We start from the raw sequence: 21741 nt of genomic DNA, 5'->3' as shown, positions 1-21741 counted from the left end.
CCACTGCTCCAAACCACTACACCACGCTGGCTCTCCAAGCTATATTTTTGTCCTCCATCAGTAAGAAGGTGCAAGGACTTTCCAGAGGCACCTGGTTGGCCACTGTGTGAGCAGACTGCTGGTCTTGATGGACCTTGGTCTGATCCAGCAGGGCCTCTCTTATGTTCTTATGACATTTTCACAGGCAAAGTTTTGTGGGAAGTCGGGCTTGTAGTGTTGCCGTATCCCCCCCTCTGACCTTAGTAACCTGAGGGCAAGTTGGGCTTTAGACCTTTAAGCCCCCCATGTTAGAATATTAGAAATTGGCTTTATTGTTTTTTTTTTTTTTAAGTTACAGCGACGGTCTGAGAAATAATTAGTCAACTAATTAATCCCGTTTACAAGCTTTGTAGGATTCTTGAACTGCCACTCACTTCCAAGCCGGAGGCCTAGTGTTTAGAGTCTGTTCTCATGTTCATGTGACTCGGTCTCCATGGCTACAGGCAGCATCTGCTGATACCCCACACACTATTTACTGCTTAATTAAGAATTTCACGCTCAGCCCTTATCTGCCACAAAGAACAAGAGCGCGCTGTTCAGAAATTCCAAATTTAGGCCAGCCGCACAAGGGCGGCCTTTCTTGTAGGGCCTGACTCCGTGGAGCCTCTTTAACTACCCTCTCGGCAACCGAGCCCGGCCACCTTTCAATCAAAAATCATTAAATGGGGTGGGGGGGCAGAGATAATGAAGCATGTAACCGTATCAAAAGGAGGATGTTTGCTTGGGCCGCAGAGGAGAAGCGGCAGAAGTGGCGCCCACTTCAAAGAAAGAGGAGGTTGCTCCGTCAGCGGGACCCCATAAAGGAACGTTTGTTCCCGGCGGCGGGCTGATGTAAAAGGGCCGGCGTGTTAGGGTCCCGTCTTGCAGACGTGGGTCCCCCGCCCCGCCTCCTCCGCGCTCGTGTGTCACAAGTTAGGCAGCTGGGCCCGAACCGTGTCTGCCAGGCCAGATAATCGCTTGACTCCGTCTCGACAATGGACACTTGTAGGGGGTGGTGGGGAGGAGGCCCGCCGAACAATGGGGACACAATTATTTCAGCTGCTAGGGAGGGCTATAATTCTTCTCCGAGGAACTAAAGGGACCTTGTCGCGTTTTGGGCCAGGGAAACTTGAGCGTATTATTAATAACCCGACTTTTGGAAGCACTTTGCCGTGCCGGTGGGGTTCCAGCAGCTGTTCTTGTCCCGGCCGACCCTAATAATTGTACATTCTGTCAGGGGTCAACTTACTTTTGACCTCCTGCTTTTGTACCCGTTTAAAAGCCTTTTAGGACGAATTGTCGGAGAGTGGCAGGAGCGCATTAAAGCCCAGAATTTAATGTCGATAAATACATATCAGATGCCGGCTCATTCACAGGCGTGCTCCTAAATTCACAGCGCCTTTGCTTCAGCTCGAATGACACAGATGAAGCAAAGACATTGTTGTCGAGAAAGCTGAACATCTGAAGGAAACCACCGTGGAGAGCAGAAGGGGCTCATCTTGCTTAACTTAGAGGCTCCGTAATAGTAATATTCCTTTCTTGTTTGCTCTGGCAAGCGTTGGGTATGCTTTGAGCTTTGGAGCCTACCTTTACTTACACACAGGATAAGAACAAAGCAAATTTGGCATAGTCAACAAGCTGAGTATCTCTGTCGCACTGTGCATCACCCCTCCCCATATACCTATCTTAATCAGACAAAACAGCATAAATTCACTATCGAGAGGTATGAATCGCCCCAAGAAAGGCACTCTGGAGGGACGCATGCAATCTGCATCAACCATGGCTATACACCTGTCATTGAACTGATCATAGGGGTCCCAATTGCCTGCTTTTGTCAGGAGACCTCCAGGCAATTGTAGGCTTTGCCCTCCTATGCTTAGCTGACCAGTGGGTGGAAACTGGGGGCAAAGCGGGGGAAATCATCCTGGGGAGAAAAATTAAAAAGAAAAATACTTACTGGAAGTTCTGACTGTAGAGTTTCTGATTATTCCTCGAGTTACCTAGAAGTGACAAGGGTACCTCTAGCAATCAGCAGAAACTCTGTGATAAGCTTACTGTAGACTTTCTAGTTATTCCTAGAGCTACCTAGAAGTGACAAGGGTAGCTCTAGCAATCACCAAGAACTCTGTGGTCTGAACATATGGTAAGTAGCTAAAGTTTTATTTTTCTCCCCAGGATACTCCCTCTCCCCCCACAACCCTAGTGTCCAGGCAGGGATTAAAGAGCTGATACTCACCTGGCTAAAAGCAGTTATGGGGAGAAACATATGAGTGGGGGCAATGAAATCAAGATCTATTCCTTTCTCTCTATGCTGCCCAGAAGGCTAGGGTTGCCAATTGCCAGGTAGTAGCAGGAGTTCTGCTAATTCAACTGATCTCCAGCCGATAGAGAGCAGATCACCTGGAGAAAAATGGCCTCTTTGGCAATTGAACTTTATGGCATTGAAGCCGTTCTCCTCCCCAAACCCTGCCCTCCTCAGGCTCCGCCCCAAAAATCTCCCACCTGTGGCGAAGAGGGACCTGGCAACCCTACAGAAGGTCCTGGGTAGAATTAGGGTTGCCAAGTCCCTCTTCGCCACCGGCAGGAGGTTTTTGGGGTGGAGCCTGAGGAGGGTGGGGTTTGGGGGAGGGCCTTCAATGCCATAGAGTCCTATTGAAAAAATGGCCATTTTCTCCAGGTGAACTGATCTCTGTTGGCTGGAGATCACTTGTAATAGCAGGAGATCTCCAGCTAGTACCTGGAGGTTGACAACCCTAGGTAGAATCCTCAGCTAGCACTCCACTTGAACAGGGTTTTCCTCTTTAACCAACCTTCTTTGGCTGAGGGGGATAAAAACACTTTAGGGAAGAGGCCAGCTACATTCTGCATTTTTTGTCCCCAGCAGGGTTGCCATCTCCAGGTTGGGAAATACCTGGAGATTTTTGAAGCAGAGACTGAGAAGGGCGGGGTTTGGGGAGGGAAGGGACTTCAATGCCATAGATTCCAATTGCCAAAGCAGCCATTTTCTCCAGGTGAACTTATCTCTATGGGCTGGAGATCAGTTGTAGTAGCAGGAGATCTCCAGCCAGTACCTGGAGGTTGGCAACCCTACTCCCCGAGCCCCTTTTACTTTAAAACCCACCTCCATCCAGTTTTCCTATTGATCAGAATAGTTTCATGTTAAAATATATGGAAATACTGCTGCCACAATCTACTTTGGCCCCAATATTACCCTAACAGTGTCTGGGATTTTCCCCTCCTGTAGCATGAGGGGGTTCATCAGAAATTACTTGAGGTTGGGGGAGCTTTTTAAAAATCTGTAATAAGATTTGAATTTGTCTCGGGATCAATAACTTCTCCTTCCTAAATATTCCCCCCAAAAAAACTTATCACGGCAAAGAGGGTTCTTGATCTGGATTCAGACTCATTAAGAAAGCCGTTTGTTCCACAGGAACTGGATACAAAGCCAAAGACGTCATCTTTCAGTAAGCCACAAAACAGAAAAAATAACTTGCTATTGAAGTGTCATTAGGGCCAGCAGATTTGCCATGGATTTAGGGCAGAGGGTCAGGGATCAAAGAGATGAAATCTTTGGTTTTAGCTTTTAAAAAATAAAAATAGACTATTAAAATCATGTGTTTTCAGGGAGATCTGAACACACTGGGAAAATGGGTGAGTGTGAACAAGCTGCAGTTCAACAAGGATAAGTACAGAGTTCTACATCTGGGTGACAATAATGAGAAATAAGCATACTGGATGGGGGATACACTTCTAGGTAGCAGTGTGTGTGAACAAGATCTTGGGGTAGGGGTGGACTGTAATCTAAATATGAGCAGCCAGTGTGATGCAGTGGCAAAAAGGGCTAATGGGATTTTGGGGGTGCATCAATAGAGGCATAACATCCAAATCGCAAGATGTCATAGTTCCGCTGTACACTGCATTGGTCAGGCCGCACCTGGAGTATCATGTACAGTTCTGGAGGCCTCACTTCAAAAAGGATGTGGACCGAATGTAGCGGGTGCAGAGGAGAGCGACGAGGAGATCAGGGGCCTGGAGACCAAGTCCTACGAGGAAAGGCTGGGGGATTTAAGAAAATTCACTCAGGAGAAGAGGAGGTTGAGGGGGACATGATTGCTTTCTTTATGTATTTGAAGGGCTGACACTTAGAGGAGGGCAGGGAGCTGTTTCTCTTGGCAATAATGGGTTTAAATTACGGGCCGAAAGGTACTGGCTGGGTATGAGGAAAAATTATTTACAGTAAGAGTAGTTCAACAGTGAAATAGACTGCCTAGGGAGGTGGTGAGCTCCCCCTCATTGGCAGTCTTCAAGCAGCGGCTGGATGAACACTTGTCAGGGATGTTCTAGTCTAGGTTGATCCTGCATTGAGCAGGGGGTAGGACTAGATGGCCTTTATGGACCCTTCCAACTCGATGATTCTATGATAATATGTTGTATATGTCTGTGGTGTGAATCTAAAGTTGACATGGGGAATCCAGGGTTTATTTTAGTTGGTTCTGGAATTTTTTCACTGATCAAAAAGTCAAGCAAACTTTGCTGTCAGGGATTACTGCAAAATAAATGTTTACCTGTCCTTAATTTGTTTGGGAGTTCTATCTGTAAATTAATATCAGCATTCTAACTGTAGTTACAGGTGAAGGCCTAATCCAAGTGACATTTAAAGCAGAAGACACAATCCCTCTGCCAGTTCCAGGTAATTGACTTTTGCTATAATTAGGGTTGCCAGCTCTGGGTTGGGAAATTCCTGGAGATTTGGGGGGCGAAGCTTGGAGAAGGCATGGTTTGGGGAGGGAAGGGACAGTGTTTGGGTACAGGCAGATGTCCATCTTATCTATTTGCAAGTTTAGCATCTTCTAGAGCATCTTTGCTCACATGAGTGAAGCTGTTGCAATAGAGTGTATTGGGAGAGGTGATTCTGGGGGTGCTAGACCATGGGGGGGGTGCTAGACCATGAAGGGCCCTGACAGTGATAACTGGCACCTTGAACCTGGTATCTGATCAGTTGCCAATGGAGCAACTGCAGGGCAGGTGGAATATGCAGAATTTCCCCGCTCTAAGTAGTAATCGAGCCATGGAGTGAATTTACAATACCATATCCTCAAGGATACTGCAAAATGGATCTACATGGCCAAATCAAGATAGGGAGCCATTCTCCAGACTAAAGGAAGAAAGCCATTTTTTTACAATGGCGTTAACTGGCTTCTCCAGCAATATTACTGGGTCCAGTATAGCCCTTAGGCTCTTAACTGAGTCAGCAAGGGTTAGCTGAATCCCACTGAATGTCGAGAGCACAATACCCTCCTTAGACAGTCGTCCATGCTCAGTATTTTGAGGGATTTTTTTTACCCATCCCAGAGGTTCCTGCTTGACTCCTGCACAGTATACCCATTTGTTTGGTGAGGGGAAAGTAAAGAATCCAGATATTCCCCCTTTTCTGTCAGCCTCCCTTAGGTAACGAGAAATGTCTGAACTATTTGCTAGGGAAGGTGAATTCTCACAGTTAGGGCCAGAACTGAACCAAAATATAAATGCCAATATGAAAACATTTCTTTTTTTTTTAATTTTAATGTTATTAAATCTTATCTCTTTTAAATTGCATCTTATTTTTCTGTTATATCCTATTTGTCCTGGAGAATACAGTGGAACACTTCAGGTGTTCTTTTGCTTTTGAGATAGATAGTTTCAAGAGTACTCATTTAGAGTTGTATTTGTTTTTTGAGCCCCAAAGTACTTCCTTGCTGTGAACATGTGGCTATGATTAGTGCCTACATTTCTAGTGATTATCCATCCATCCATCCGTCCGTCCCTCCCTCCCTCCATCATCTATCTAATAGTATATAACAGTTAGTCCTCAAACAGTTACTTTTTTTCAGAAAAAAAGTTAGCATCTGTATTAATTCATCTTATTTACTTCATTTGTAAGCCACCTTTCTTGTTGACACTCAGTTAGGGTTGCTAGGTCCCTCTTCACCACCAGCAGGAGGTTTTTGGGGCAGAGCCACAGGAGGACGGGGTTTTGGGAGGGGAGGGACCTCAATGCCATAGAGTCCAATTGCAAAAGTAGCCATTTTCTCTGGAGGAACTGATCTCTATCGGCTGGAGATCAGTTGTAATAGCAGGAGATCTCCTGCTACTACCTGGAGGTTCGCAACCCTACACTCAATGTGTATTGGTGTGATGGAATGTGGAGTTATAAAAGGCAATACAAAATGTAGTCTAATATATATCTGTAGGCTTGGTGGTGCTTAATTCAAAGATGCTAGCATGGCAATGTGTCTCCTGTCTCCTAGATCCAATTCCTCCACCTCCACCTCGTTCTCATTTGAGATGGTCCCTTTCTGCATCGTGGGATGGGGTGCTGGAGAGCTGGGGTGGCTACAATAACAGCATCCCATTGCCTGGTGATGATGTCATTATTTTGCCGGGTAAGTAAGTATTAGTAGTGTTTAAAAGTTCCAATTATGTAAGAGAATCTGGCTGTATGAACATCAGAACATAAGAAAGGCCTTGGGCTGATCCAGCATGGCTTTCCTTATGTTCTTATGGAGGAGAGGGCTATCCATGCCTACTAGTCAAAATGGATACTAATCATGATGCATACCTCTTCTCTCCAGGATCAGAGGAGCATGCTTATTATATTAGGTGTTGTGGAACACAGGCAGGATAATTCTGCTGCAGTCGTCTTGTTTGTGGTCTTCCTAAAGGCACCTAGTTGGCCACTGTGGACTTGATGGGTCTTGGTCTTGACTTGATGGGTCTTGATGGGACTTGATGGGTCTTGATTAGGTGCTGTGGAACACAGACAGGATAATGCTGCTGCAGTTGTTTTGTTTGTGGTCTTCCTGGAGGCACCTGGTTGGCCACTGCTGGACTTGATGCGTCTTGGTCTGATTCAGCATGGCTTTTCTTATGTTCTTATGATATTATGCCCGTGCCTGCCTCTGCTTAGTGACCTTGGACTTTCTTGGTGGCCTCCCATTTACGTAGTAACTGGGCCAACCCTACTTAGCTTCTGGGAGTTAACAAGATCAGACTAGCCTGGGCCACACAGGTCAGGGCAATTGGTGTTATAGTTGGCTGTATTTAATTTGTTGTAAGCCGCCTAGGGCATAAATACAGAGGCAGCATATAAATATTTTTTTAAAAAAACCCAAATGAATGGCCATCAACCCTACATGCCATTTTATGTTATCTTCCATCCTGCAGAAGAAGAAGAAGAGTTGGTTTTTAAATGCTGACTTTCTCTACCACTTAAGGGAGAATCAAACCGGCTTACAATCACCTTCCTTTCCTGTCCCCACAACAGACACCCTCTGAGGTAGGTAGGGTGGTAGAGAAAAGCAGGGTATAAAAACCAACTCTTCTTCTTCTACTAAATAAAATAATTCCCAGTTAAATTCCTCCACAGATGGTTCTAATAATAGCTCTAGAAATCTCAGGCCCCTGTCAAGCATATCAGTGAAAGATTCCCAGAACTGTTCCGGTGGACAAACATAGCACTCATCTCAAGAAAAAAGGTCTTCGCTTAAATTATATCCACAGGAATTTTTGAGCAAAATACCAGAGTATGAGAAAGGAATGCAATGTAGCACACAAATAGAAAATGGCCCCAAACACCAAGAAACAAACACACACACCCTCAGCCAAATAAGATTTTAGATTGTATTAAAACTGAAATTGCTCTCAACACTTGTGAGGTGGTCACGCTACTGGTCAAGCAACTGAAATTTAGGGTTTGCTTTGAAAGCATAATGTGAAGAGGACTGAGAGGACAGAAAAGGGTTAGCAAACATAGTGTGAGGAAAAACTGATAATGTTTAGCTTATGCAAAGGGGAACTTGAAAGGGCTAGAGCCACAGAAGACAGCCACTTTTTCCGGGTCTAGTAGCTGAAGGGGGGAAAGTTCTAATTACCCAGTCTACATCTGCTTTGTTGTATCTGAGAACGCTTTCTGATTGCGCCTTCCATGAAACCAAATGGAGCAGCTGGTCATTGGAGGAAACTGTCCAAAAAATGCTGCAGAATCTAGGTCTTTGGAAGCTTCGTAGAGGACTGAGGGCAAAATGCTCATCTTATTTTTCTTGCACAAGTGATGCTAATATGTGGTGATTTGATTTGTGGCTAGGGTTGCCAGGTTCCTCTTCGTCATGGGCGGGAGGTTTTTGGGTCGGAGCCTGAGGAGGGCGGGGTTTGGGGAGGGGAGGGTCTTCATTGCCATAGAGTCCAATCGCCAAAGCGGCCATTTTCTCCAGGGGAACTGATCTCTATCGGCTGGAGATCAGTTGTAATAGCAGGAGATCTCCAGCTAGTACCTGGAGGTTGGCAACCCTATTTGTGATCCCAATATATGTGATGGGGGGAATACTAGTGAGGGCTGCCAGGCAGTGCCTGGCAACCTGCAGGAGGAGTTGCTGGAAGCTCTAGGGTACAGCTGGAAGTTCTTACCATACAGTTTCCAGTGATTACTAGAGCTACCCTTTTAACTTGGTAGCTCTAGGTATTACCAGGAACTCTATGGTAAGATCTTCCTTTAAGCTAGAGTTGCCAACCTCCAGGTACTAGCTGGAGATCTCCTGCTATTACAATTGATCTCCCGCCGATAGAGATCACCTGGAGAAAATGACTGCTTTGGCAATTTTACTCTATGATATTGAAGTCCCTTCCTTCCCCAAAACCCACCCTCCTCTGGCTCTGCCCCAAAAATCTCCTGCCAGTGGCAAAGAGGGACCTGGCAACCCTTCTTTAAATAGATGAGGCCCTATTTTTCTTTTTAATTTTTCTCCTACAGCCGTTTCTGGTGGTGGCAGGCAATGGGACCTGGGTGTGGGGGATCCCCTGCCGCTACCTGGGGCTTGGAAGCCCTTATAAGGATATGCTTTTTTAAAGTTCCCATAGTGCTAAGGGTCTGTTGAGGGCTGAACCACATTACCATGATGTGCTCTAATTTTGTTCTTCCAAAAATAAAATAGATTTTTTTCCTCCTCTCGTGACTGAACAGCATGAAGCACACAGCATTTGAAAGCGATTTTTAATCATTGTTATCACAGGTTACTGGCTAAGTATTACAATCATAATACTGACCTAAGGCTGCTAAGGCTAGAATGATTTCTCTCACAATATTATAAAATGTATGCTAAATCTAATTTCTTCTTGAACGAATCCCAATAATATAAATCTAATTTCTTCCTGACTCTGATCCCTATAATTTTTGCTCTTGCCTGCAACACTGAAGTGTAAACAATTTCACAAACTGAAGCAGTCTTTTTTAGGACAATTTTGGAAGTATAGCCTGACTTGTCAATAACATATCTCCCAAAATACCCCCAACATAGAACGCAGTTTGACCTGTGTTTCTAAAGTGGTGTAGGTGTTAGATGTGTTATCACCTGGTGCAATCAGCAGTCTTCATCCATGTCAGGTAGGGTTGGATATTTCCCTTACAAATATGGGAAGAAAATAAGTTCAGCCATAATAGAGGCAAATATGATTTATGTGGATCTTGCTTCCCTATTGTTCCTTTCGTTCTTTGAGATTATTTTGTCTAAGGGTCAAACTAGATAATACCCCCCCCCAAAAAAAATCTGCCATGTGGACGTGGTGCCATTTCAGAACCGTTTTTAAACTTTTAAAATATCCATGGGGGCCCAAACCTGCCAGGATAGGGGTTCCTCTGCAGGGTTGCTAGGTCCCTCTTCACCACTGGCAGGAGATTTCTGGGGCAGAGCCTGAGCAGGGGTTTGGGGAGGGACTTCATTACCATAGAGTCCAATTGCCAAAGCGGCTATTTTCTCCAGGGGAACTGATCTTTATCAGCTGGTGATCAGTTGTAATGGTAGGAGATCTCCAACTAGTACCTGGAATCTTTCATGCGGCACAGTGACAACGGAGGAGTTTTCTCACTTTGTTACCGAGGCCTGTGCTCCTTAATAACGGCCAGCATTGGCTTATAATTTGTTTTGGACATTACAAGGGGTGCGATTGAAATCATACATTGTGCTGTTTTTGTCTTGTTCATTTTTGTATCGTGTACTTAGAGTGAGGTTGTTTTTCGTATAATACTATATGGGCGAAAACGCATGGTCAATTTAGCCTCCTTTATTCCCTGTTTCAGCCAGGATTCAGCCAGGATTGAATGCATGCGTTTCGCTGAATGTGTGTCTGATCCTGGCTGAATAAAGGGAATAAAGGAGGCTAAAGTGCATTTTCGCCCTATGTTGACTTTGTGAAATAGAGTTAGATATTTTGGGCTACGTGCTGTGAGTTATTCTCATTACAGCATAGGGTGTTTTTTGGATTCAGCACCTGGAGGTTGGTAACCCAATCCTCTCCCCTCCACCCACACTGTTTTCGAGAGCCAAATCAGCAGCCGTTTTGGCTCTTGAAAATACCAGGGGAGGGGACTGGAACCCCTCGTCCTCCACGCCACGAGCCCCAGCAGGACTGTGCCCCCACAGAGATTTTAGGGGTTTTTTGGGCTTTTTTTAAGGCTTTAAAATGGCACTGTGAATCTATTGAGGATTTGGGGGCAGAGTACTGTCCGGTTTGGCCCTAAGCTGCAAATATGTTGAAGGATGAGTTGGCTTGAGCAGTTCCTAAACAGAAGAAGGCAGCCTTCATTCTAGCCTTGCCTTTTCGAATACGCCCATTCTTCGTGCCCTCACATTTTCAAGTTTAAATATAACACCCTCCTGACACAGAGCATGTTGGGTGGAGAGAAGAGCATGTTATAATTCCAGGCAATGGTATGTTGTTTTGAAGGGTTTAGATATGATATCATGTAGCCTCTGGCATTTTTTTTTTAAAGTGGTGGAATCTGCTCTGTTGTTTGCCGCATCCCCTCCCCCTCCCGATTTTGATTTGCTTTGAACTTTTTTTTTCTGTTAGAAAAGAGGACCGCCGAAGCCCTGTATCTCATATAATAAAGCGTCCGTTGTTCCTGATTTCCATTTAGTGGTATGTTTATGGCATTTCACAGAGCAAAAGGACTGATCAAAGGCATTTTGTATAATTGCTGGAATCCTCAGCAAGCTCTCTGTTTTGTGTCGGAGCGTTGTGATGGTGTGGTGTCATTTCTGAACTTCGGTCTGGACAAAGCACACGTAGACACAAATGGTATTTGCAGGTCAAATAAGTATAGGTAGGAGCCCCGTGGCGCAGAGTGTTAAGCTGCAGTACTGCAGTCAAAAGCTCTGCTCACGACCTGAGTTCGATCCCGACGGAAGTCGGTTTCAGGTAGCCGGCTCAAGGTTGACTCAGCCTTCCATCCTTCCGAGGTTGGTAAAATGAGGACCCAGCTTGCTGGGGGTAAAGGGGAGATGACTGGGGAAGGCACTGGCAAACCACCCCGTAAACAAAGTCTGCCTTGGAAACGTCAGGATGTGACGTCACCCCATGGGTCAGGAATGACCCGGTGCTTGCACAGGGGACCTTTACCTTTTACCTTTTTTTAAGTGTAGGTGGGGCATCCTGATATAGTGGTAATTACCTTTAATGCCCCTCAGGGTAGGGTTGCCAGCTCTGGGTTGGGAAATACCTGGAGATTCTGGGGGTGGAGTCTGAGGAGGGTGGGGTTTGGGGAGGGGAGGGATTTCAATCTCATAAAGTCCAATTGCCAAAGCAGCAGGGAAACTGATTTCTATCGGCTGGAGATCAGTTGTAATAGCAGGAGGTCTCCAGCCTCCACCTGGAGGTTGACAACTCTACCTCAGGGCCTGGGGAATTGGCCAGAGGATGGGGGTGGTGGTGGTGGAGAGAACATAAGAAAAACCATGCTGGATCAGACCAAGGCCCATCAAGTCCAGCAGTCTGTTCACACAGTGGCCAACCAGGTGCCTCCAGGAAGCCCACAAACAAGACGACTGCAGCAGCATTATCCTGGCTGTGTTCCATAGCACTTAATATAATAGGCATGCTCCTCTGATCATGGAGAGAATAGGGATGCATCATGACTAGTATCCATTTTAACTAGTAGCCATGGATAGGTCTTCCCTGAAAATGTCCACTCCCTTCTTAAAGCCCTCCAAGTTGGAAGCCATCACCACATCCTGGGAAAGGCCCAGCATCCTGGGGGCGCCCCAATGACCTACATTACTTCCGGGTTAAACCAAAAGTGACATGGGGCTGTCAGAAATACAAGCATGTCATAATATTGTGACAGACAGCTGGTCAGTAAGAGCTGTCAAATACCTCTCACATCAGCAGGATCTGGGCTGATGCAAGAGGCTGCAAGAGCCCTGGAAGCAGCAGTATGAACTGGAGTAAACCAAATATGGCCAGTAGGATGATATAACACTGTGGGTGTAACAGCAGGTGGCCTGATAGATATCTGGGGGTAGAAATGTATATAAGTAAGTAGAATGTAAAGCTCAGTGTTGGAGTATATGCTGGATGTATTGGTGGTCGGGAAGCTATTGTCGGGAGTGAGTGTTGTTTTATACACTTTTATAGTAGCTGGAGTCTGGTGAAGTGTTTTGGACCAACTGATAACCCGCTGGCTTCCGCGATAGGGGCACGCTAGCATTCCACAACAACTCTGTGGTAAGACCATAGAGTTTTTGCTGAAAGCTAAAGAGTCCCTGGTGATGTGCTGATGTCACTTCTGGGTGCATGGACAGTGATATCAGTGCATCATCGGCAGCGTCATTACATCCCGTTGAGGGCTCCCCTCACCTGGTAAATCTTCTGCCAGTTGGACATAAAGGGTGTGGGAGACTATTAACCCTTCAGATTTTCCTTCCTTTCTGGCTTGTGAAAAGAGCTCAGTTTTACCACGGAGCCCCCTGGCGGTGTATTGAATATATTCCTTCTTCTCTTGCTCCACCACACAAAACCCAGAGTGATTGTCTACTTGTAGGTGTGCACATGGATCCCATAGCAGAGCTCTACTGATATAATTTTTGTGGTGATAGTAAATTCAATCTTTGTTGCTGTTCTGTGACCCCATCCTCAAAATTTGTGACTGTATTGTAGCCAATACATTTGTGTTTTTTTAAAGACTGTCCGTTTCTAAAAAATAATGCAGTTAAATTCAATTAAATGCAACTAGGAAAGTTGGGAAAAGATCTATTACAGGCTGAAAAGAACATTCTTTATTCCTGGGACTACACTTACTGCCTTGGAAGGGTGCTCAATCTCTGTTCAGTGGGTGGACGAATTGTACCTGTCAATGATATAGGTTTTCCCTGTATTATTTTGTCGTTGTGGTTCCACAACCTAATTCCCCAAGCCAATTTAGCTGGTGCCTCTTTCTTTCCTGTGCTGCTGCTTTTATGGTGCTGCAAGATTTTTCTTCTGATTTTGAAAGCAAGGTCTGCAACTAGGCATCCACTGCCTTATCTAAGCACATATAGATTGGTAGAAGAGGAAGGTCGCCTCACTCTTCCCGCGCTAAAATACAGGCAAAATGCACGGGAGAGCGAGGCGACCTCTGAAGGATGGAAAAGGCCATGCATAATCAAAAGGAAACCCCAAAGCAGTCGGCGGGGGTGACTGCGGGGAAATGTCCCTGCATAAAAAAAGAAGAGTTGGTTTTTCTATGGCAACTTTCTCTACCACTTAAGGGAGAATCAAACCGGCTTACAATCACCTTCCCTTCCCTTCCCCTCCCCACAACAGACACCCTGTGAGGTAGGTGGGGCTGAGAGAGCTCTAAGACAACTGTGACTAGCCCAAGGTCACCCAGCTGGCTTTGTGTGAAGGAGTGGGGAAACAAATCCAGTTCACCAGATTACCCTCCGCTGCTCATGTGGAGGAGTGGGCAATCGAACCCGGTTCTCCAGATTAGAGTCCAGCGCTTCAAACCACCGCTCTTAACCACTACACCACGCTGGTGTGTGATTGCCAGCACCCATGTGGGGGCTGTAGATCTCCCGAATTAAGACCAATCTCCTGATGAGAGATCAGTTCCCCCGGAGAAAATGGCTGCTTTGGAGGGTGACCTCTATAACATTATACCCTGCTGAGATCCCTCCCCAAACCCTCCCTTCCCTAGGCTCCACCCCCAAAATCTCCAGGAATTTTTTCCCAACTCGAAGTTGGCAACTTTATTCAAAACTGGAATAATATGCTCAGTTCTGCTTACTCCATTAAGCGGATGAGAATTTGCTGATATCCTAGAAGGGAAGGACCTGCACTTTTATATTTATATTTATATATATATATATATATATATATATATATATATATATATATATATATATATATATATATATATATTGGTTTTTACAAATAACAAAAAAAAGAAAAAAAGAAAAAAAATTACATAACAAATTATAAATCATATAAACAAATACCTAAAAATAAAAATACAAAAAGAGCACTTTTTTAGGACCTGCACTTTTTCACAGGATGGTGGCACTCATGTGCTCTGAGTTGCCGATGCAGTTTGCCCTTTTCTCATGAGGGGCGAATGCAGTGTGAGCTATAGTTGCTCCGTCCTTAGTGAGTTAAGACGTAGACTCAGATGATCCCTTAAGAAGATGCTCAAGAAGTTACCTGTTCTCAAGCCTACAATTCTAGACACAATTGGTCAGGGTTTTCAATCATTCTTCCCTTAGGGAACCATTTCAGAGTGGACACCTTTTCCGAGGACTGGCTTTTCTCATGGGGGAGCGCCCCGATAAACTTTTTAGGAAACCCCGAATTTTCTCAGAGAACTGTTTGAGAACTGCTGACCTAAATATGTGAAAGGACATATTCGCCGTTCCCTTTAATTATAACAAAAATCCATATATTTTTCCCCCTGCGTGCAAAAAAGGAGCAGACTTATCTAAAAAGTAAATTGACTCGAAGAACGAAAAGTGTGTTAATAAAGGGACAATAGGGTGACACGGATACTGTTCGTGCACAGTGACCTTATTGTCACTCAAACGGCATGTTTGGATACAGGGCGGTTCTGCCTCTATTCACAATCTACTTGACCTCTGCTTCTTTTTGTTTATTTATAGCGCGAGGAGTGAAAGGAATCCTTCTCCTCTCCTCCGAGCCATCTGTTTTCCTCTGTTTGTTTGACTAGTAACTTGACCTGCAGATAATGTGGTGTCTGAACGACAAAACAGATTGATCCATTGTGTAACACTTCCATCCCGGGAGTTCTCTTAAATCGGCTAGTGCGGAGGGAACGGGGACAGGCCCCCGAAAGCAGGAAGATAATCTATTTGCTCTCTCTTTTGCGGGCTTTGCTCTTTCTTAAATTAAGTCAGTTTCGTTAAGGGACGGTTCGCTAACAAGCTTTTCTCTGCTTCACAGATTGGGGAATGGGATCAAGGGGCAATTTGGGAGTGTTTATTTAAAAGACAGATTGAATTAGATTTGGCCTCTTTTTTTTTTTAGGAGGCAGAGCTAGTAATCCCATAGTGCTTTGGGATTCTGAAGACTGGATGATATTAGTCCTCATTTTCACGGAGCATTTTAATCCATGAACGTGCGCCTTTTTTCACTGCTGAACAGCCTGACGTGAACTCATAATGAAGCCCGTTTGATTTCAGCGGGAGAGATTTAAACATGTCCATGAGTTGCAGAACAAAATTATGAACTTTCTTCCCTCTTCACCTACTTATCTGCATCTGCTGTGGTGCACAGTGGAGTCTTCAGGGGCTGAGAGTTCACAATATTGATCTGCTTGTTCTGTTTTATTTAAAGAAGCTTTTTGCATTGATGGGAAGGAAGCTCATTGTGCTTTTTTGTGAGCTCTGCGCCATCCCACGTATACTTGGGTAGACCACAAGTGGAATCCTTTGTTTTCACCCTTGCTCAATCATGTCTTTATGATGGAGATAGATGGCAGAGTCAGTGCCTTCCCGGTCACTTCCTTTCTGACCACACGGAAAGTTGCAGCAGGAAGGGACCTCTCAGAGAACTCTCTGAGTCCTTAGTCTGTTAATAAGATTGCCAACCTCCAGGTGGGGCCTGGAAATCCCCTAGCATTACATCAGGGGAGCTGATCTCCAGAAAATGGACATCAGCTCCCCTGGAAAAAATGGCTGCTTTGGAAGGTGGACAGTAGGGCATCACATCCCCATTGAGTAGGGTTTCCAGCTGCCTGGTAATGGTGGACAATCGCCCGTCAATTTGTGCTGCTGCCCGCCGACACTCAGCTGATCGGTGGGCAGAAGCAGGCCAGTGGAAGGGGGGAGCAATCTGTGTCCCCTGCGCGATGATGCAGAAGCACCAGCATTGCACTGGGAGGACTCTCTAGCACTCTCCCCAGAAACTCTATGGAAACCATAGTTTTGGGCAAATGCTAGAGCAGCCCCCCAGTGTGATGTCAAGCCAGAAATGACATCAGTGCACAGGGGCTGCAGATTGCCGCCCTCAAACTCACCTTCCTAAAGCTCCTGCCAGTTGCCAGGAGGGGCCTGCCAGGAGGGGCCTGGCAACCCTACCACTAGAGCTGCCAGCCTCCCGGTGGTGGCTGAAGAACTCCTGCTATTACAACTGATCTCCAGGCGAAAGGATGTTCATTACTGATCAGAAGTGTGATAAATGGCACTGTTACATTTCTACATCAACAGGACACACATCCTGGATTTATACATACAAATAGTTCTCTGGCTTTTGCGTCCAGTCTCTAGCAATGCCGACAAGCCTCAACGATGCCACCCTCACCAAGGCAAGAGGGGCAAAGGTCATGACAGCCCAGTCATGGTATCTTTCAGAAACAACCTCAACCCTTCGGGAAGGTAGATCAGGAGGAACATCCCAGCTGTCAGCGGCAACAGCTTAGCTGTGCTTCTGTTGGCGTTTCCTGTGGCCGGGAGGGATGAGTCAAATGGCAAGAACCAAAGGCTCTGTGGCTTGTACCTTGTGACTTTGGTAGGGTTGCCAATCTTGAGGTACTAGCTGAAGATCTCCTGTTATCGCAACTGATCTCCAGCCGACAGAGATCAGTTCCCCTGGAGAAAATGGCCGATCTGGCAATTGGATATGGCATTGAAGTCCCTCCCCTCCCCAAACCCTACCCTCCTCAGGCTTTGCCCCAAAAACCTCCCACCGGTGGCAAAGAGGGACCTGGCAACCCTAGGCTTTGGACAACTGGCCTGTTGGATCTGTCCCGCCACCAGGAGTAGGGTTGCCAGCTTTAGGTTGGGAAATACCTAGAAATTTGGGGGGTGGAGCTTAGCAAGGGCAGGGTTTGGGGAAGGGAGGGACCTCAATAGAATACAATGCCCATAGAGTCCACCTTCCAAAGCAGCCGTTTTCTGCAGGGGAACTGCTTCCTATTGTCTGGAGACAGTTTGCTTTTGTAATGTTTTTTTTTTTTGTATTTTTAAACTGTTTTTTTTTTTATTATATCTCCTTCACTAACGCTTATTGGCGCTCCTCTTTGCTTGTATTTATGAGCTAATATTTTTATGTGTTGCTGGTCATTGCTCTGATTCCCCCCTTTCCCTTTCTCAGGCAAAACCATCCTGGTGGATACGGCTCTTCCTCGTCTCCGAGGCCTCTACATCCTGGGGACGCTGGAATTCCCTTTCAACTCCAGCAATCTCCTCAGCGCCTCCTGCATTCTCATCGCTGGCGGTGCCCTGAAAGTTGGTAAGTGGAGAATAATAGCAACAGGAAGTCAGTCTGCTTGTTGGAAAGTATACTTGTACAAGTAAAAAAAAAAAAATGGATACAGAATGCTGAGCCTGACAAATCCTGGTTATCTTTCGTCACGATGGAACTGATGCCTCTCTTGGCTGAAATTCGTACAGGTAGGATCTAATGGCTGAAATCCTTACAGTCACCTCTGCAAAAAAGAATATTGAAGAGCTGGAAAAAGTTCCAAAAAGGACAGCCGACGTGATCACAGCTTTGGAGCCCTTGCCCTGGGAAGCTAGGCCAAAAACACCAGGGGGTTTGTATTTTAGGAACAAGGGGACTGAGAGATGATGCGATGCCAGTCTACGAAATCATGCATGGGATGGGGAACAGCTAGGGTTGCCAACCTCCAGGTACTAGCTGGAGATCCCCTGCTATTACAACTGATCTCCAGCTGATAGAGATCAGTTCCCCTGGAGGAAATGGCCACTTTGGCCATTGGACTCTATGGCGTTGAAGTCCCGCCCCTCCCCAAACCCCGCCCTCCTCAGGCTACCCCAAAAACCTCCCGCCAGTGGCAAAGAGGGACCTGGCAACACTGAAACCAGCCCTGTTATGTGTGTGTGTGTGTGTGTGGTGAGTGGGCAATGTTACAAGTTTGCGCCAGGCACAACGGAAAAGATCCTGGGACCCGGTTGACCATAAACCGAGCTGGTTTACCGATGAAACATTCAAATCCTAAGCAAATTTTCCAGATTAACAGAAAGACACTGGGAATGTGAGAAGAAAGAAAAATGAAGCAAAACCGGGGAGGGGGGGAGTCATAGCTCTTATCTTCCGATGGTGTCTGTACAGCAAGCCGTATTCCAACTGTGAATCCATTTATTTCACCGAGGGTAGTTTACAGTCTGGGAAGAAAATGGCCTTGCACTAAACAGATACTCGGAGGAAAAAAGTAGGACAATTTCTGCCCTAGAGAAATGTAAGTAGAGTCCAGTAAAGAGAGTTCAGCATTCCACTAAAATTAGAGATTAAATCAATTATACACCACAAAGCTTCAGCAGATGTAGAATTGAAGAAATAAATCTGTGGAGAATTAGCCGGACTGTCATGATCTCTTAATATTTAAAAATTACGCATTTGATGGAGCGGGAAAGAAACAAGCTCATTATGTATCTTAATGAAACATCATACACTCACACTGAATGAAACATACACACTGAATGACTGTTTTATGAATTTATTTTCCTGATCTCACTGATCTGGCCTAGGCAACACTGTTCTAGAAAGGGGGATTAATAGGGTTGCCAACCTCCAGGTAGTAGCTGGAGATCTCCCGCTATTACAACTGATAGAGATCGGTTCACCTGGAATATATGGCCACTTTGGCAATTGGACACTATCGCACTGAAGTCCCTCCCCTCCCCAAATCCCGCCCTCCTCAGGCTCCACCCCAGAAACCTCCCACTGGAGGCAAAGAGGGACCTGGCAATCATGGGGATTAAAAAAATTATTCTTATGTGAAATATTTATACCATTTCCCCCCAAAAGAAGAAGAGTTGGTTTTTAAATGCCAACTTTCTCTACCACTTAGGGAAGAATCAAACCGGCTTACAATCACTTTCCCTTCCGTTCCCCACAACAGACGCCCTGTGAGGTAGGTGGGGCTGAGAGAGGTCATTTATGCATGGTTGCTTCAACCTCCTTTATTCCCCGTTTCAGTCAGGATCAAAGTAACCCGGGTTGGGGATAACTGTATGCATTGGCTTGTATGATCAGGGATGAAACTGTGCTAATGGAGGCATGAATACAGAAAAGCAGTCTACCAAGTTCAAATCAAGTCTCACCCCTTTAAATGCTGCTCTGTAGTTGGCTGATTTCACAATACTCACCCTGAGAGAAGATTTCCTTCCCCCCAGACCCAACTGCTGCATAAAAAAGCATTTTAAGAACAAAAAAACCGGAGCAATCTGAAAGAAGGGCAGAGAAATCCAAGCCTCCTTTTTAAAAAGCCTTTTTTTTAGCTCAGAAAGAGCTCCGAGGTAGCAGGAAGCACTTGAATCCCTGCTTCTTTACACACTGCTTCGTGATTGGCTGTGAGAGAATCTTCTGTGCTTCCCCTGTTTGGCTATCTGCATGCTGCCTTGAAGAGAGGTTTGGAAAAGGATGGGTTGAAACTTAACCCAAGAACAGAGTATTCATGCTCTGTGACTCCGGAATGAGTCAGGATGAACGGTTTAATTCAGGCCAGAAGAGGAATGGGAAAAGCTGGGTTCGTTTTGGGTTGAAACAGCATTGAGATCCAAGTAATGAGGTAACATGCATACTGAAAAATTTGATCCTGGCTGAAACAGGGAATAAAGGAGGGTAAAGCGACCATGCATAAATTACCAGAGTGTGACTAGCCCAAGGTCACCCAGCTGGCTTTGTGTGTAGGAGTGGGGAAACAAATCCAGGCCACCAGATTAGCCTCCGCCTCTCATGTGGAGGAGTGGGGAATAAAACCAGGTTCTCCAGATCAGAGTCCACCGCTCCAAACCACCACTCTTAATCACTACACCACACTGGCTCTCAAAAAGATGTAGATAGGCTTAGAGAAGCCCATTAAAACCAAGCAAAAAATTAGTGAACACAGCCCAGGCTGACTGGATCTCATCAGATCTCAGAAGCTAGGCAAGGTCAGTCTTGCTGAGTATTTGTATGGGAGCCCACCAACGAAGTCTAGGGTTACTACACAGAGGCAGTCAATGGCCAACCACCTCTGAATGTCTCTTGCCTTGAAAGCCCTATAAGGTCACCATCTGTCAGCTCTGACTCGACAGTAGTTTCCACCACCAGTTGTGAAAGGAACCTGATCTGGACGGCCTGGGCTAGTCCGATCTAATCAGGTCTTGTTTGCTAAGAATCACAAAATAACACAAGGTTGGAAGAGACCACAAGGGTCATCCAGCCCAACCGCCTGCCATGCAGGATCCCACAATCAAAGCTCTCCTGACAGATGGCCATCCAACCTCTGCTTAAAGACTTCCAAAGACGGGGACTCCACCCCACCCCAAGGCAGCACATTCCACCGTCGAACCGTCGGTCAGCCCTGGTTAGTACTTGGATTGGAGACCACCAAGAAAGTCCACAGTTGCTACACAGAGGCAGGCAATGGTGAACTACCTCTGCATGTCTTTTGCCTTGAAAACCCTACTGTCAGCGAGGGCGTCCAGTCGAGCCCCGGATAAGCAGGTTCCGTGTCTCCTTCCCACCCCCCGTTCTCATTCCTTTGCTCGCCAGGCATTAGCGTTTCAATAGAGATCCGCTGTGAGATCTCTGGTGCCGCGGAACAATGCCTGGGAACCCAAGAGATCGCCCGGTCGTTTACTTGTCAGTTTCACCAGGAGGTTTAGTGGTGGTCAATCGCCGGCAAACACTTCCTTGTTGTCACCTTGTATCCTTTCACATTCAAAACAACTCTGCTCCTCCTCACCCTTTCATGTCCTTCCAGTGATGTAATCAATTGTATTGTATGTTCCCTATAAAGATGACCAGTATTTCCCCAACCTATATGCTGACCTTAAGTTTGTCTAGACCTACTGACCGGTTTGCTTTCTTAATAAAACTTTAAACTCTCTGCAATGTCTGGAGCAAAGTTTACTATTACTGAGATGCAACGAGGTACTGAAGTCTGACAGTAGGTCAGAATCTCAGATTACCTTAGTCTTCCTTTTTTATTTTTTATATTTAGTAACTAGTTAGCGTTAATATGTCTGCACGATCCTCAAAACCGCTCAGTGCGGGAGAGGACCTCCACCAGTCCATTATTGATATTGATGTTGACTGGGAAGAAGCAACCCTGGAGCAGTGCCTGCCTGGGCTTACCGATTTCCCTGGGAGATCGATGTGGACCTCCTTGCCCACGCAAGCTGGGCAGCGACAGAGGGTCGGGGCCGGCGAACGGGCAGCGTCGGAACCATGGGGCGGGTTATACCGAGGACCACTAACCGCTTGGTACGGAGAAGGGGACGAGCGGACCTGGGGTTGTTTTCCCCCTATCATGGATCAGGGGGAGCGGCCACCAGGGGCCAGGGGAGCATTTAAGCAGGGCCTGGTTATACAGTTCTCAGTTCTTTTCTGTTCTACAATAAAGCGTTGTTGTTGGAACTCCGTCTCGACCTCAATGAGGTTACAGTGGAGTTGGAACTGCCAAAAACCTTA

The 21741-nt window shown here is 45.9% G+C and overlaps 1 protein-coding gene across 1 annotated transcript in view; it reads left to right on the top strand.

Annotated features, from left to right (window-relative positions):
• Positions 1-21741, top strand: part of PKHD1 (PKHD1 ciliary IPT domain containing fibrocystin/polyductin) — a 195801-nt gene that overhangs the window by 160490 nt on the left and 13570 nt on the right. Inside the window, exons 46-48 of the mRNA XM_056856811.1 lie at positions 4643-4708; positions 6306-6440; positions 17413-17550. Coding sequence (XP_056712789.1) covers positions 4643-4708; positions 6306-6440; positions 17413-17550 — 339 coding nt within the window. The remainder of the gene's footprint in view (positions 1-4642; positions 4709-6305; positions 6441-17412; positions 17551-21741) is intronic.

Source organism: Euleptes europaea, chromosome 10 (genome assembly GCF_029931775.1).
Source record: "Euleptes europaea isolate rEulEur1 chromosome 10, rEulEur1.hap1, whole genome shotgun sequence".
NCBI lineage: Eukaryota > Metazoa > Chordata > Lepidosauria > Squamata > Sphaerodactylidae > Euleptes > Euleptes europaea.
Note: the sequence above shows the minus strand (reverse complement) of the source record. Positions and strands in the feature narration are given on the sequence as shown.